The 17,029-nt window shown below is 36.2% G+C and overlaps 1 protein-coding gene across 9 annotated transcripts in view; it reads right to left on the reverse strand.

Annotated features, from left to right (window-relative positions):
* The window catches only part of PHF3 (PHD finger protein 3), a 48,442-nt gene that overhangs the window by 22,177 nt on the left and 9,236 nt on the right, over window positions 1–17,029 (reverse strand). The window contains exons 1-4 of one of the 9 annotated variants that reach the window (XM_021392642.1): window positions 16,723–16,860; window positions 9,219–9,293; window positions 8,414–8,575; window positions 5,481–7,275 (exon numbers count right to left, since the gene is read on the reverse strand). In XM_021392642.1, coding sequence (XP_021248317.1) covers window positions 5,481–7,275; window positions 8,414–8,555 — 1,937 coding nt within the window. In that variant the 5' untranslated portion in view covers window positions 8,556–8,575; window positions 9,219–9,293; window positions 16,723–16,860. Of the gene's footprint in view, window positions 1–5,480; window positions 7,276–8,413; window positions 8,576–9,137; window positions 9,294–9,838; window positions 10,342–10,773; window positions 10,880–16,722; window positions 16,992–17,029 lie in introns of those variants that run through there. The other 8 variants (XM_021392638.1, XM_021392641.1, XM_021392645.1 and 5 more) reach the window with 8 other exon arrangements.

Raw genomic sequence — 17,029 nt, forward strand, 5'->3', positions numbered from 1 at the left:
AATCTTTGTATTTGTGGTACACGGCACAGAGAAAACACCACAAGGCTGAAATCTTAGAATCGATCAAACTATTCAAAAGGACATTAACCCTCAACTCGCCCAAAATGAGTAAAACCACTCTTCATGTACTTGATTTGAGTATCTAAAACATTCCCCTTATCTTTCAGATGCAGAAACAACTAAATACTATCCTCTGGCCCTTAACAGTACCATTAACCAATCTTCCATAAAACCCTCTGCAAATTTGTATTAATATTACAACAGTGCCTCTGCTGCACTGATGCTACAAGTCAGCCAACATTAAAGCTGAGACACTGCATGGAAACAATTGTTTTCCCTTCAGCTAATATAGACATCATTATTAGAAGGAAAGAGAGATGGGCTTAACCTTTATCAGTCCACTTTATTCCCATAGAGACTGAGGAAGATATTCACAGCAGCTTTAGCACAGCCTGTGTTTCACATCAGTGTACCATGGGCTCAATTAAAAACTCAGTGAAACAAATGGTTATTAAAAAAAAGTGCACAACCTTGTTACCAGAGCATATAATGTGTTTTTTTGTTTGTTTGTTTTCCATACAAGTTTAATACAGTTGATTAATGATTTTTTCAGGTTTTTAATCTTCTAGAAACAAGAACTAGTGGTTTTCAAAGAAACACTATCATCAGATGCCTTTACATGGACTGCACAGCACAGGAAAAAGATACCAAAGACTCTAATTTCCTAATTACCAAGTTTGAGTAACTCATATTTTATATAATACAAGCCTCTTTCTCCTTTAAAGGCAGATTCTTTGCTGTTTTTCATGTTACGAAAGCCTCTCCAAAAAGGAAGCAAACTATGACACGGGCAACCCTATGCTGCCAGAACAGAAGGTAAATAAAAGAAATAGGCCCAAGCAACAGGGAAACAAAAATCCTTGATCTTCCCCAAACCATGAAAAAACTGGCTACATCTCCTAATACTAACCACAAACCTGTTAAAAGAAGTATTAAAGGCAGCTCCATTAGCAAGTGGTTCTATTTATGTTTTGCATCTTACAGGATTAGTTCTAAGAACTGCACATACAAAAATATTTTATAAAACCATGTATTTTAGACAATTCAAACTATCTATTTCCTGACTCTCTTCTGGTACAGGCATTAATAATAATCCTACTAGTACTACAGCAAAGTAATAGAATCTGTATTAAAAAAACTAGCAATAAAATGGCACAGCTGTGAGTATGAAACACACTGGAGTCCTTGAATTTTTTTTTAACAACATATTACAACGCTGTTTTGTTTATACTGTAATTTAATTTTGCTACAGGGACGACAGCACATGGATGAGGGCTTTAAACAATGCAATACTTTTCAAAGTGAGAGAAAACAGTAATAGGCAAAAACGTAACAGCATCATCCACGGCTATAAGCTGATGACATCACACATCATCTACAGTTCAATATACTCATACTATTCAATGAACATGTGCCAGAACTAAGGCAGCATAATTATTCTAATTACTATTTCATATGTTGCCACAACAATGACTCAGCTGTTGCTGATGCATCTACCCTTAGAAACATATGTGCACTTAAGGATGGTTATGAGTTCACATCCTTTATCTTTCTCCTCACCCATTCCTTTTAGTATTGGTTGAATTACATAATTCCTTGGTTCCAAATTATTTTGCTCAAGTTTTAAGAAGTTTTTTTTCTCAATTAAGAAGTTATTTTTCTCAATTTTAAGAAGTCCTAATAAACTTTACTATAGCAAAAATTTCCAGTTGCGGCTATTTTTTTTTCCATTTGTTTGTTTTTAAACTTTACACACAAGCTGAAGTAATTTTGTATATCACAGTTGTACAGAAACTTTTTGGTGACTCTCTGAATCCAAGAGATTAGAATACTTTATATTTGCTAAATTGAATTCTACACCTTTACAATTGGCTTTTACAGTATTAGTAACTTTTCCTTCGCTTCCTACAACTGAAACGAAGGAAAAAGATGACCCTAAGTAAAACTCTTGTGCTGCACTGCTAAGCTTATCTGTGAGCTCTGAGAAGGCCTAGTACTCTGACCACACAAACTGCATCATCAAATACCAAGCAACACCAAAACAGGTCTATAGAAAAAAGAAAGTTTACCAAAACTGTAGAAATCAAGAGGAAATTACTAGAAAGCAATTAAAAGTATAAACTTCCTTTTGCTTTCTGTAATGCTTTCTAGAAAAATTGTTTAGAAACAGAAAACCTCAAGTTATGTGCTATGAATTACTAACCCTAAGTTGGGGACAAAGGAGAGGATCTCCAAAACCTCAGTTAAGTTTTGTCTATCTGTCTAAGAAAGAAATTAGCTCAGCTTATGAGCCTGAGCATATCAAACATTTACAAGGAAAAATGGAGAAATTTGTAATATGGACACAAAAAGAAATCTCGAATTAGCAGATTTCTCACCATCTGCAGAGCATCTTCATCCAGCTCTGTGCTAGGAAATTAAATATTTTTTCTTCTATTTTTAAATATCTTCAATCTGCCTTCTGGAAAAGTAACTTTTACATTTGTGATAAATCTTAATGTTTTCAACATTGCCTCAACTCACTGAGAAGTTCAGGTAATACCTTCATGCAATGTGCATACATATACACACATGTAGACATATACTTTTCATCTATATATGGATGACTGAAAATGTACGTGTGTGATATATGTTACTAGCTGACAAGAAAACATCCGAAAGTACTGGAATACAATGGTAAAGTCAAACAAGTTGAAATACCACAATCAGTAACAAAAACAATTCAAACTTTGCTCTAAGCAGATAAAACTGTTCCACATGTGATAAAATTACTGAATATAAAAAAGGTATCAATCATCTGACTTGACCCAGAAACAGAGAGTTTAGTTTTCATTTCAAAGAACAATTTTTTTTTTTAGCTATCTTGCAAAAGTAAATCAATGAATGGGAATCAACAGAATACCATCGAGCAAACAGACTATAACAACCAATTGCTAAGTCAAGCACTGATCACCCAGTTTATGGGGAAGGGTGATACCCAATACAATTCAGTTATGTTGGTTCCAGCTTATAAGCCTCAAGACAAGTAGAAAGTAGAATATGAATAGTCACTGTTCAAAGCAAAAATAACAATCAGACCTATCAATGTTAAGAAAGAGGCATAACTCTTATAAGGAAAGGCACACTATAACTTGAAAGTTTTTTTGATCTTGCAAGTTACAAGGATGGACTCCTTCTTTCCCAACCAAATATCTCCATCATCTGTAATGAGTGTATTTCAACTTTGAATGCTGTCAATTGTAGCAAATTGGATCAATTTTTCCAAGAGCTGATTCTGAAATAAAATAGCACACAACAGTACCATCCATCTTGTGCTCTTCTTCAAGCATAGCACAGGAAGATCACCCTGGGGCTGTGAAAGGCCTAAATAAACATCCCCCTTGGGGACTCTCTACACAAACAAGGCTGATGAAACAACCTCTAAATTCTCTCTGACTTGAACCAATTCTCCAAGCTTACATTACATTAATAACCTAGCAAGTTTGTACTTATTGCAGAGAAGATAAAAGGGTTCAAGTTACTACTATTTTGTAGCCTGAATTCCTAGTGTGTTTCATTAACATGGCATATTGCAAAGCTCTTATGCACGTTATTTACCAACTCAAGACTGCAAATTCAGTTCAACTTTTTCTACAAGTAATTTGTACTACAGCATTGATAAAAATTTCTGAAGTGACCCCTGAACAAGATTCATACTGCAAATATTGTTTCAGATCTTAGCCCTGTCTTTGCCAAATACCTGTCTCACACTCTTCTTTCCCCTTTTTCCTATACCACGAACATACAAGTACACAAAACAGGCTGGCTGACTAGACTATTACATAAGGAAAACAAAAATTCCTTGAAAAGCAATCCATAAAGTGAATTAAGGAGAAGGGGAAAAACATTCCTCTGGATAATTTTGATATTTTCCTCACTTGGAAAAGCATCAAAACTATGAAATGTATTACTTTAATCTTTCTGTACTATACTGAAAATGTTTGCTTGGCTTTGTACCTATAATTAAACACATGTAAAAACGCCAAGACACTTCAGATACAAGTTTTGCTTCCTCTTGAATCCTAGCAACATTAAGCGAATCAGAAAGGTTTATGAAATAAAAAAAATAACAATTTTTAGAAAGCATCAATAAAATATGACAGACTGGTCTTAATTCTTCTATTAAGAAGCCTAAGCATAAGGCTCAATAATGCAAGCTTCCTCACTCCACTAGCGTATCTCAATCACATTCCCTATATCTTTCTAAATTTGCATAATCCAACCTTCTGCTGAAGCTTGCTGGTTATATCAAGATTTCTGACAGATTTTTGTTGTCAAAAAAAAAAAAAGACACCCACACAACAACAACTGACATTAAAAAGGTTGGGATACCAGTAATCATAATCCAAGAAAATTCATGGGCACTCTCAAATATGACCTCAGTTGGTCATCCAAATATTAATACTGTTATATGCCATTCTAAGAGCACTAAAACCTGACAATGCCAAATTGGTTTGCTGCACTTATTCCTGTACCAATACATAGGCAGTATATGTGCTGTAACATTACTTTTACTTCAAAAAGATTAGTTCTGGCTTAAACTGAGGAGATGCCAACTGCACAGAATAAAACAATATTACAGAGTCATAAATAGTAACAAGTTCTAGCAATGATTTTCTAAAAGAAAGCATATGAAATTAAGTTTAATTGCCTCTCCTATCAAGTAATTCTCACCACCAAGGCAAAGCAAACCTGGCATTACTTCTTTTAATAACACTGACACAGTTACTACAGCTGCAAAGTAAATGAGCAAAAAACAAACTGTTACTAGAGAATAAATCTAAAACATAAAAAGTGGTAATAAAGGAATTCTCATTCCTGGATTGACAGCTCATTATTGGAACATAATGGCCTTTTTCATTTCACTTAGTGACAGAGGGATATCAAGTTTAAACTGGAAATGAGGTTGCATATGAAGGCAATTGCAGATATGTCCATATGAAAGTTTCCTAATTTTTCCCCAGACTTTTCTGCTCCCCACCCCAACTTGTTATTCCCCTCTTCACCTCTACATAATAGAATCCCCGTTCTAACAGCTAAAAATCATATGTATATAACCATTTAACTTAAGTAGCATGAGGAAAGAAAGAAATGAATCTGGACCACAGAAACAAAAAATTAGTTCAGAATACACAACACTGCGGCTGAGTTGCAAACAAAACTTTCCTAGTAAAAATGTATTGCCAAACTAGTTTCTAATGTTCCAATTAAAACACAAAAGCATATGAGGATAAATGAAACCATTTCACAGTTTAACAGGCTTTCATTACAAGGCTATGCTTTTGTTTGGGTACCAGCAGTAAGAAACATTTGTTAAGAGGAAAAAAAAAATCTTCTGAGACCAATGTTAAATAACTCTGCAGACACAAAGCCACACACACCTGTTGCCATGTGGCTTTTTGCAAAAGCCACACTGCTTGTTGGGCACCCAAACATGTTTGCTTTCACTAGCAGGGGTATGTTCCAAGCCTTCCCGTTTAACGGTTGAAATGTTATCTGGAATGAACAATGGGGGTTCGTCAAGTGAAAGACTTTTGCTACTTCTTCTCTGGCGAGGTTGAAGATTCTTATCAACTCTTTTTGATTTGTTTTTTTCTTTATCATCCTCCTTCAGATGTTCTGCCATAGGGGCATCTTTTGCCTCTACCTCCTCCTTTGTGGAGCTATTTGTTTTTAGCACAGAAGCAAGCTGGTATTTCTGGGCTTGCTTTTGACCAAGATTTGAAATATGCCCTGGTACTGGGTGCCCAGAGTGGTGGATATCTTTAAAACCACTTTGAGTAGATTTCTCAGTTGCTCTCTGAATTGATGACTTATGTACTAGCCCAGAAGTCTGGACTCGGGGTATTTTCTTCAGCATTGTATTGGCCTGCTTTTTCACAGTGGCTGCTGTAAGACGGCCCTTTGTTTTCAAAGACAGATCAGTTTGTTTCTTCCTAATTTTAACAGGGTTATTTGGATGCTGATGACTTTCTTGTTCATCTGCATTCCGTTTGAGACTTGCAGAAGATGAACTGTGAAGACTTGAAACAGTAAAATCAGCTCTTGTTCTTGAATGCCTCACATCTTGTTGTGTTGTACCTGACTTCTGTTCAGTACCCACAGTCATATTTTGACTATTTTCTACTACAGATTTACTATGCCGGGGTTTTGCATTCTTTTCACATTTTGATGGAATGTTGATTTGTTTATCATCAACCTGAAATTTTAAGGTGTCAGAGTCTTCTCCCGTAGTACTGTTGATCTGCTGCTGCACATTTTGGCTTGTATGGTCAAGAACAGCGCTTTCTGAAATGCTATTTCCTTGGTCAACAGAAGTAAACTCTTCACTTTTCAAGTCTTTATTATCAAACTCTGTACTGTCCAGTAATTTTTCTGATGAAGTTACAGTTTTCTCTAGACCCTTGCCATCATCTACAGGTTCTGTTATACATTCTTTTACTGACAATGTATTTTCATAAGGGATTTCCACAACACAGGAAGCCAATCGACATTCAACCCCATCTTCTACAGAGCCAGACAAATTTGAAAAGGTCTCAGAAATTTCACTCTGATTCACACAAACACTAGACAGATCATTAGTTTTTCCCGTTATCCCACTTTGCTCTTCTGTTATCGTCTCCAGTTTATCTGTTTTACTCTCACTCTTTTCTTCTGAAGAAGCTTCAGAGCCCATTGAATCATTCACATCATTTGCTTCATCATTAACTGCAGTAATTTCAGTATCCGCAGATGCTGAACAAACTGAATCAACATTCCCAGACTCAGTCTTTGTAGCAATCTCCGATATTTCCTTTGTTTCTTTAGGAAGAGTACAAGCTCCTGCAGAATTAGAACTTAACTCTTCGGATGTTTCCTCAACTTTTGCCTCCTCAAGGGGTTCGGACTTCGTTTCATTTACCTCTTCAGGACCGGGAATACATTTTGTATTACTCTGGGAAGCTGCTACTGTTCCTTCCGTCTGTCCTGATCGCCTTGTACTACGCCTAACTTCTTTAGGCTGTTCTATTTTCAGGGGTGTGGCAACATCTGCCTCTTTAGCTAGACTTTTCTCTTGCTGTTTCTGTCCTGTTTTGGGGGCAGATCCACTTTTTACAGATGATTTCTTGGTACTAACTACAGGTGCAATATTTGAACGTTTGGCCAGTGTGCTCTGTCGCAAACTTCGGACCGGCTCTATGAAGGTAAAAAGAAAATGTCTTAGCTTTACTCTATACTGCTATTTGCAAACACAAGAATAATCTAGAACAGAAGGAGTTAGCCTTATTTACAATACCAGACACAAAGAGAACTCAAGTTCAGTGTAACAACTAAGTTCTAATAAATTAATTTATAATAGAAAAACACAACAGTTGGAATGTTAGAGTTTCTAACAGCTGTTACAATTCCAAATAGCATAAGAAAAAAATCTCTGATGAACCTCTGATGGAAAAAAGAATAAAAACCCACTACTTTTCTAGCACTTAACTTTATCTGCTCTACATTAAGTAAAAAAATGCCTAGGTTATATTGTGATTAGAAGCATAGCTATAATGTTTACAAAGTTTTTAGAGAGTACAATATACGAATCTGAAAGTCAGCAACAGCCTCACTTGATGACATCTCTTCAAATTTTAAGCAGTCATCCATTCCACTGTGTTTTTAAAAAAGTATATATTCACCAGCTTTGTAACACAGACTTCCTTAAATTCCCATTTCCCTATTAATTAATCTTATCTTTTTAACTCAGCGTACTCTATGGAAGAAGTATGGCTGTCAATAACTCCACCAGCTGAGTAAGTTTTAAAAATCCCTCATCATGAACAACTGGCATAATAGCAAATCATAAACAAAATCATACAGAATTTAAGTATGTCACTGAAGTAACTATTAAGCATGTTGAGATGTCTGTATTAAAAACTATTATTATAACTTAATTTAAAACAAAAAGAATACACAAAAAATAACAGCAGAATTAAAAATTTTAATGCAAAACAAAGAGCCATGCTAGCTTAGTTTTCTAATATTGTTTGAAAATATAACGTGGTTTTGTTAAAGAACCACACTGATAATCTGATTTAGGTATAATGATCAAAACTGTAAAATAAGCTTGAAAGCTACAGGACACAAGGAAGAATATTTGTTATAGAGGAATTCAAACCAAATAACACCCTACTGATACCAAACTCCAGCTCCAGTTATACAAAAAAAAAGCCTGTACTCTAATTCACACAATCAAATATTAAAATTTACTTATAATTTATAAACATTAGGAGGGGATTATAAAAATTTAGTTGACCCTGAATGTATGAAACATAACATATTGAATGACCACCTTGTGCCATTAAACGAGGTGATTTTCTGGGTGATGCGACTGACGTTTCTTCCAAACGGCTCCTCAAATTCCGGTTGGGTATAGTTAACTCATCTTCATCAACGGCATCATTACCACTCTCTTTAACTCCTTCTTCATCCATAGTATCATCAAGACCAATAACTGGGGGGAACAAGAACAACAAAAAAGATAGAGTCTAAAACTTAAAATGAACAAAACACGTTGCAGCTGTAGAGCTGAGTAAAGCAGGGAAAGAGACAGGGAAAATTAAGTAAATTAGCCATCTAAAAACAAACGGGAAAAAAAATGAAGACAGGCAATACAAAATTCCCATGTGAGGCCATTTTAGTGTAGAAGAAGTTATTATCCAATGCTTAACATTTCTGTAAATAGTCTTCATAGCTTTCTGGCGGACTCACATTTTTACTGTTTTTTTTTTGTGCCACATGAAGGTCCCCAGTCTTAACAGGATCAGCTGTCCCTCACTGCCCCTTCTCATTTAAGAAACAGTAAAGAAAGATAAACAGTATAAAGAGCTGATCCAGGAGAACAATGGACTTCAAAAATCAGAGTTTTCTCATAAGACAATTTCAAAACTGCAAGTCCCACCCACACATCACACATCTCCATCTACAACCCATTTTTGGAAGGGTATGGAGTGCAGCATGCACGAGTCTCCCAGCCAGAGTTAGAGAACATTGTCCAATTCCTATCCTCCACTAACCTGAGAAGGATCCCAGAGGTTGCTCTTGAAAATAGGTTTCCTAAGAGGCAGTCAGGCCACTGTACCAGCCATTCTCCTCACCTTCTCTAAGTCTGGTTCTGCAATGGTAGCCTCTCCTATCCCAAGATCCTATGTGTGATTAATGAATCCTGGTCCCTGTAGGATGCGAAATTTGTGAGATCAAGCTGAACACCCAAGCAATTTTATAAAAACACGTAGAAGGGTCTGACAAATTCAACACAAGTCTCCAAATAATCAGGTTAGCCTATTCCTCACTACCCACGCACTTAGGCAGAAGAATTTGAAAGGCAAAACTTAAGCAACAGAAATAAACTATAAAATTTTTATCAATTGCTTACTTAAGATTGCTTTGATTTAATGTATTTATCCTAGAAATCAGAAAAGCAAGAAGCTAATAGAATTAGAATAGTTAGAGTTTTCAGATTGCCTCTGAAAATATGTGAATTCCTGCGCTAAAAGCTCTCTTGTGAAGCCACTGTAATAATGAACATAAACTAACAAAAAAATAGAGGTTGTAAAACATCGCTGAAGCCAAGCAGTGATGAATAATCAGGCATGTCAAAACTGTCATTCAACCCACAGTTACATGATAGGAAGAATTAACAAAGAGATTTTTTTTTCCAAGTTCAAACATCAGAAAGTTTTTAAATAGCCTTTTAAAGTAAGGCTAAGCTTGATACCTGGTGAACTGCATTCTGGACCTCTGTAATTAAAAAGCTGTCAGGAGCTGAAGGCTTGGAGTATCTTCAGCTGAGAAATTACTGTCACTCATTTAATTTTAACTATCTTATTTAGTTACTGCATTGTATTATCTCTGGTTAGAGAAAAAATGTATTTCTGAAAATTACTGGCAGATGTTTTCAAGCCACACAGCTATCTTAATGTACACATGCAGATATCATACACAAGGTGCACAGGACTGATAAAGCTAGTGTTACTCTACTCATCCAAATGTTCCTTAATTACTTGTTTACTCTAAGCTACACACTAGGGAAAACATGACACTAGCTGCCCTGTCAGACTTTATTTTCCCCTTAATATCTAATGCTGGCTGTTGTCAAACACGGGAAACCGAACAAGATGGATCCTTATCCTAACTCAGGCTACCCATTCTTGTGCTCTGAAAGATTACGTTCTTTCAACAGCACCACACCTCTGCATCTGTTGTCTTATTAAAACATTGGTCCTACAAAATTATAGAATCACAGAATCCTCAGATTGGAAGGGACCTTTAAAGGTCATCTAGTTCAATTCCACTGCAATGAACAGGGACACCACAGCTAGATCAGGCTGCCCAGGGCCTGATCCAGCCTCACCTCAAAAGTCTCCAGGGACCGGGCATCAGCGTAGGGAAGACTGTGGAAAGATCACCCACATCTCCTTCTGATTCTTTAATGCAGAACTACACTACTGAAGATAACATGACAAATAAGGACTATTCAGAAAACTTCTGAAACAGTTCTGGAACAGATTTCACAGCTCATTAAAGCTTCAGATTTTACATGCTCTTACACAAGTTAATGAAGAAGGGTGCTTAATTATATTAACACAAGGGATACATTCAGTTTACTACTGACAGTTTGAAATATTAGAATGAAAATATTTTCATACTTACAAGACTCTGTGCTGCAGCTTTAATTTTATGGAGTGAATTTGAAGCACAGAATCTTGTTTATTTCAAACCACCTGAGCTACAACTCAGTTACTACAGCCACGTGAGGCAGGATGAGAAGCACTCAACACAGAACCCTGCTGGGAAAGGAAAATGTGATAAAGAATAGTAATAGATAGATACAGGGGAGACAAGAAAATCGAATTACGAAAGGGAAGCGGAGGTAGAGGAAACCAATCAAAGCAGACACAGACAGAAAGAGATTATCTTATTAATAAATATCTAGAGATTATCTCAGTAATAAGTATCTACAGAAATGAAGACAGGTATAAGTGATAGAAAAACAAGTAGGAAGAAGGAAAAATAAAAAAATCGTATCAGAATAGAAAGGGAGTACACTAGCATACAACTGAAGAAGCTGCAAAGAAGGAAAAAAAGAGTCATAGACAATACACATATATATACACACTGGAAGAAGCACCGCTACCACCTTAGTATTTTGAGTTTCTCTGTTACTTGCAAAGAATTTAAATTTCCAGACTACTCTGCTGTGCTGTCTTACTTTTCATGCGTGTTAAACAGTAACAGAATAGCACATTAAAAATATTTGCAAATTTAAGTAATTTTTCCATGTGTTAAAACAAAACCGTGATAAATTCTTCACCAATGTATAACTGAGGAAAACAGGCCTTATTTGATGGAGGAAGGTGAGTGAAGGAGAATAAAATACTTGAAATATCAGCAACATCATTGAAAGTATCTTCAGCCAAGATCAGACAGAAACATTCAGATTTTTTACACATTTGTGACAAGGTTAGGTTTTAAGTGTAGAGCTAGAGTTCTTCTTTTGTGGATATAAGGTCTATTTTTCCTTTGCTTAGCTAATCACATGGAATAACATTCCACTCTTCCTGCTTTGTATTGTTGCTATAGCTTCAAGCCCTCTCCCTGTTCCAAAGAAGTTAAGTCAAGTCTTCAGAAGGACCTACAGTAGGGAAAACTGGCAGTTCATTACCTACAAAAAAAAGTATACAAAACATTTTCCAAATTCTCAATCTGACACCAATATAGCAATTTCAATTTTACAGAGAAAGGTTAATACCTTGGTCACAAGACACTGTGCAGCTTGGAGGAAGGAAGGTAACAAGGTAAAACTACTGAAACTGTAGCTCATTTTGGGTTGCAAACTAAAAGGCACATTCAAAATTACTCCATATGCAAGGAGGAAAAAAATAGATGTACGTTTCATTTTAGGGAAAAGAGCCTGAAGTACCTAAAACATTCAGCCTGTTATTAAAAAGTATTTGTAGTCAGAACAATCACTTTGGCTCCAAACATTTAGTACGTGATCACAATTTTAGCAGAGGTAATGCTGCTTCAACAGCACTCATCAACACATAAGCTAAAGTTAGACAGAACAGACTGCACCTGGAGCAAACCTTTTCCAAGTAGCAATCCAGAGGGACAGGAAAAAAGTGCAACAGTTCCCAGCAGCCTCTGCACACTCTCTTTACACATAATTTATTAGAAATACCTCTGTGATAAACATACTTACAAAACAAACTAGTTAAAAGTTTGATTTTATTACAAAATCCAGAAACATCTCTATATGTTCGGCAATTCAAATCCCACTCCCTCTATTATTAATACACATGTAATGCATCAAACCACTCCAGTGAGTGATATCCTGAAAAACTACAGAATTATGAGAGCTAAAAATGCCCATTTGGTACAAACGCTGCTTATTTAGTTTGATTATGCAAACATATGCATATATATATATATGTATATGTACACACAATCATACTCAATTCAGCAATGCAAGATGAAAATACCCAGTCTGTGGCATATTTGTAGTTCGGAGGCAAATCACTGCATTATTTGCAATGAATGAAACCATAAGATCTCTGCTATACGGAGTTTCAGTCTGATCTGCTAGGCTCAAAAGCTTGTAAAATTAGTGGATAAATTTCCTTATGTCTTACAGCAAGAAATAACAGAACAAAACCTTTCACTAAAACCATCAAACAAGACAGAAAATAGGTGTTGCTCTAAAGAGAGATGTCATATCCTAAGCCTCACATTTTCCACTTCTGATTAAAGAAAAATGGTAAGAAGGAAAAACCACATCACATATGCACACACATTACCCAAACACGAAAGATGGCTGGGAGCTATTCCACATAATCTACCTGCATTGACTATTTCCTTTTTGGGAGAACTAACACATTCTTACCACCCAGATGATCAGAAGCAGAGACACACCTAGAAGTACCCTATACCAGGTTCTGAGCGTTTCATTTTATTCCTGGAAGCCTCATTTCATCAAATTCTGTCTTTTAACTCGCAAAGACAGCAGTTTATCAACTTCTACTAGCGACACTAGGTCTTACTGCAAAAACCTACTTCAGTCGGTCACAGTAAGCAACTTCCATTAATACTAAGTTCCCAAGAACTGCAGTGAGGACTAAGATCTGCCAATAGGCTGTACCGTGATTACTGAAATAAAAAAAACTTCCCAAGTGTGCTACAGAAGCAGAAATCTTCATTTAATCCCACAAACCAGCAACCCAACTACATCTTCACTGTTAAGCAGTCACTTTTCAGACACATCCTAAAAGGATTTCAGCATAACAAATGCTAATTTGACCCTTTCTAGCTTATAGAAGTAATGAAAAATTACTTCCATCCCTACTCAAAGTCATCAGCAGACCCAGAAAGGACCTTTTCTTCTCCAAATGTCCAACTGTTCGATCAATGCTGAACAAGACAACCCCATTCCATTACTTTGTGCTAACTACAGAGCAAGCTCAGAGTACATTAAGATCAATAATGTCATCTAATTGAACAAAAAAATTTAGATCCAGCACAAACTGGATTCAGGACAAGGCACTGACAACAAAGTTCCTCCTATCAATATACAGGCAACAGATATCTTTTCTCATTCCCCTTGGAATTTGTCAGACACCAGTACTTCTAATTATGATGCTACTGCTCTTCCCATAAGAATCACATACAATCCAATCTACAGAACAGTTTGAGCATTTTCTGTGGAAATGCCTCTAACAAGCAGAGATTGGAAATTAAACTTAAAAATTGAAATAGCTCTGTTTGATAGACAAGTACTTAAACTGTTTAGGGGATGTACAGCCAAGATGCTAACAGTATCCATCAAATACAGTTAGATCATCACCTTTAAAAGGGCTCAGCAGTAACAGAAAGCTTATTCCAGGTGAATGGTATGCAATATAAACAAAAAAGCTGAACAAGGCTGCTGCAATGTTGATGAGTAATAACTTTGTATTAGGCCTGTAAATAACACTTATCAGGAACTGATGTCAACCCAACAGTAAGCAAAAGGGCAGAACACAGACCCACATCTGAAACTAGCAGAAAAAGGGTTGCTACAAATTTGTTAAGCTGTGACGCAGACCTGACAGCTGCCCTTCCCAAAGTTCCTTTCACAGAAACGTATTCAACTTCAGCTTTAAAGATACAGAATCATGGAATCATCTGGATTGGAAAGCACCTTCAAGATTACCATGTCCAACCATCAACATGACCTACCAAGTCCCATCAACAAACAATGCCCCTTAGTGCCATGTCCGCGCATCTCTTAAATAACCTCCAGAGATGAGGACTCCACCACTCCTCTGAGCAGCCTCTTCCAATGCTTGACCACCTCCTCAGTGAAGAAACTCTAAAAATGTCCAATCTTAACCTCCCCTGGCAAATTTTGAGAGCTTTTCCTTGGTTGCTATCATTTGTCATCTGAGAAAGGAGACTGACAAACTTCTTGCCACAACCTCTTTTCAGTCAGTTCCAGATAACGAGGACTTCCCTAAGCCTTCTCTTCTCCAGGCTAACCAACGCCAGCTCCTTCAGTCACTCCTCATAACTTGTCTTTTAGTCCCTTTACCAGCTTTGTTGCTCTTCTACACACTTGCTCAAGGAACTCAGTGTTCTTGCAGTGAAGTAGTACAACATCTTTTAGTTTGAGTCAGTATTTCACCTTGTACATAGGTTTATAAATAGTCTTAAACTCTGCTCAAATTAAGCTCTCATGTATTACTAAGCTATGCCTTCTGCTCCTTCAATTTATCTGAGACCTAATCTCACATCACCTCAGTCCAACTATTTATACTTTTATCTCTTCAGCTTGCTCATAGTGACAGAACATAGCACAGCATTTTCACTGCTTTAAAAAAAAACACACATAACAGTGCATCTCTGCTGTTCATAGACCAGTAAGCATATTAAACCTCTCCTTTGCTGTACTCCTGAGCTGATCATGTTCATAAACATTTTGTTCTTTTTCTTAAATTGTTCCACGGTTTAGATATAGGTTTAATAATACTGTTTGAAAGTCTAAAATAAATGGCAAAAAATAAATTCCTGCCTTTGCAAAAAAATAAATTAAAAAACACTCATATTCAGGATTACAAAATTCCCTGTAGAATTCAAAGTAAGAAATATTATCATCTAATTTATTTGGCCTAAAACACCACAAACCTTCCCCCAACATAATTTCCTAGGTTTTGTCCTGGTTAACAAATTGAAAACAAGTACAGTAAAATATTACAAAAAAATTATCTTAAGGAAAAGATAAAAGAAGAGTCAACAAACCACTATTCTGTAAACATCATGCTTAATGCACTATAGAATAAACTCATATTAAGATCCTACACATAGCAGGAAAAAAAAAACACTAAAAAGCTGGATGGATCAGAGTATAGCAAGCTTTCACTCACTATCACAGATCTAAGCAAAGATCTTTAAGAGAAGGCAAATTTAGTGGGGAAAACTATGTGTTTGTTTTTCCAGATGCTGGAAATGTTCCAACATTTTTTTCCAAAATGTTGGAGTAGAAATGAGCATTCATGCGCACAATCTGGAAAAGGGTGCTATCACTTACAACTGAATTCTTAGTGGCAGACTAGGTAGATTGCCTTAAATCACCAAGGCTCAGACAAACCAAATAAGTCCTGAAGAATAAAGACAAGTGAAGAAACATTGCTTCAAACTGATAACTGTTACTCTCAGCTGAAAAACAAAAAAAACCATCACAACTAACAAAAAAAAAACACTATAAGAAAAATACTGCGGTGCTGCCACCTCAGAATAAAGACAGTTCTTAGCAAGATCTATGAAGAACAAGCAACAGCAAGAACATTCCTTAGGATCCCTACTACATTAACTCCCAATTGTATGCTTTCATTTACATACTGACATGTGATTGCACTCTCGCTTTCAGTCTTAATAAATAAATATCAAATTTCAAAACTTCTGGTCAAATTTAAAATGCTAGTATTTACAATACATTTTAGAATGTAATTTTCTTCCATTTCTTCTTCAAAATTAGAATAGTTTTCTCCAATCTCTCAAAACTGCTCTGTAACTCGCAACATGATTTTTATTTAGAACTTTGTTCTAAACTCTTTCCAAATCAGGTGTTTCCAAACAATAACCAAGAACCGTATTATCGTCCCAACATTTTGCTTGAAACCAACCAAAGCATAACACTCAGTATCAACTCAGAAGTAGAACTTCCAGCACTGACAAAGTAACCCTAACATCAGAGAAGCAATCTGGTTCACTTCAAGCACTCCTATTGCTCATCCCCAACTATCACATTTCTGAAAACACCTACTAACTTCACTAATCAGGCACAGTTCTTACATTAAACAAATCACAATTTTAATTGGAAGTAATTTACACACACTTGAGTCAAAATCTGAATTACTTTTGACTCAGATTAGGAGCTTCACCCATCGTTACATGACCAGATTAAAAGAAACGCGTGTTCTACATGCCAAGCATGTAAACAGTGCAACAAAAGGGGCAGGGAAGAGACAGAAATCCCAAGTTATTATTTCTACATTATGGGAAAAGGATTGGCACTGAAGTATTACTGTATTTTAAACTGTAATCTTAAAAAATTATAAGAGTTACCTGTTGAACAAGGCATCTGGAAATTGGGATCATTGCTATCCAAAACAGGCAAACAGAACTGGGCACTTGCAGATCCTAGCATAGGATCCTTATCGCTGAGCATGTTCTTCAGCGAATCCTCTAAGACATTTTGACTTGTACTAAAGTCCTCACAGACTTCATTCTCCAGGTTGGATCCTAGAAATAGGGCATCATCTAAGTGCTCAGTAGGAATTAAATGGTTAAATGTATCAACTATATCCATGAAGAGTCCTGTGTGTCTTTCAGCCCTATAGAAAGACAAGAAAAATATCATAAGAAAATAAGC

Source organism: Numida meleagris, chromosome 3 (genome assembly GCF_002078875.1).
Source record: "Numida meleagris isolate 19003 breed g44 Domestic line chromosome 3, NumMel1.0, whole genome shotgun sequence".
In the NCBI taxonomy this organism is placed as follows: Eukaryota; Metazoa; Chordata; class Aves; order Galliformes; family Numididae; genus Numida; species Numida meleagris.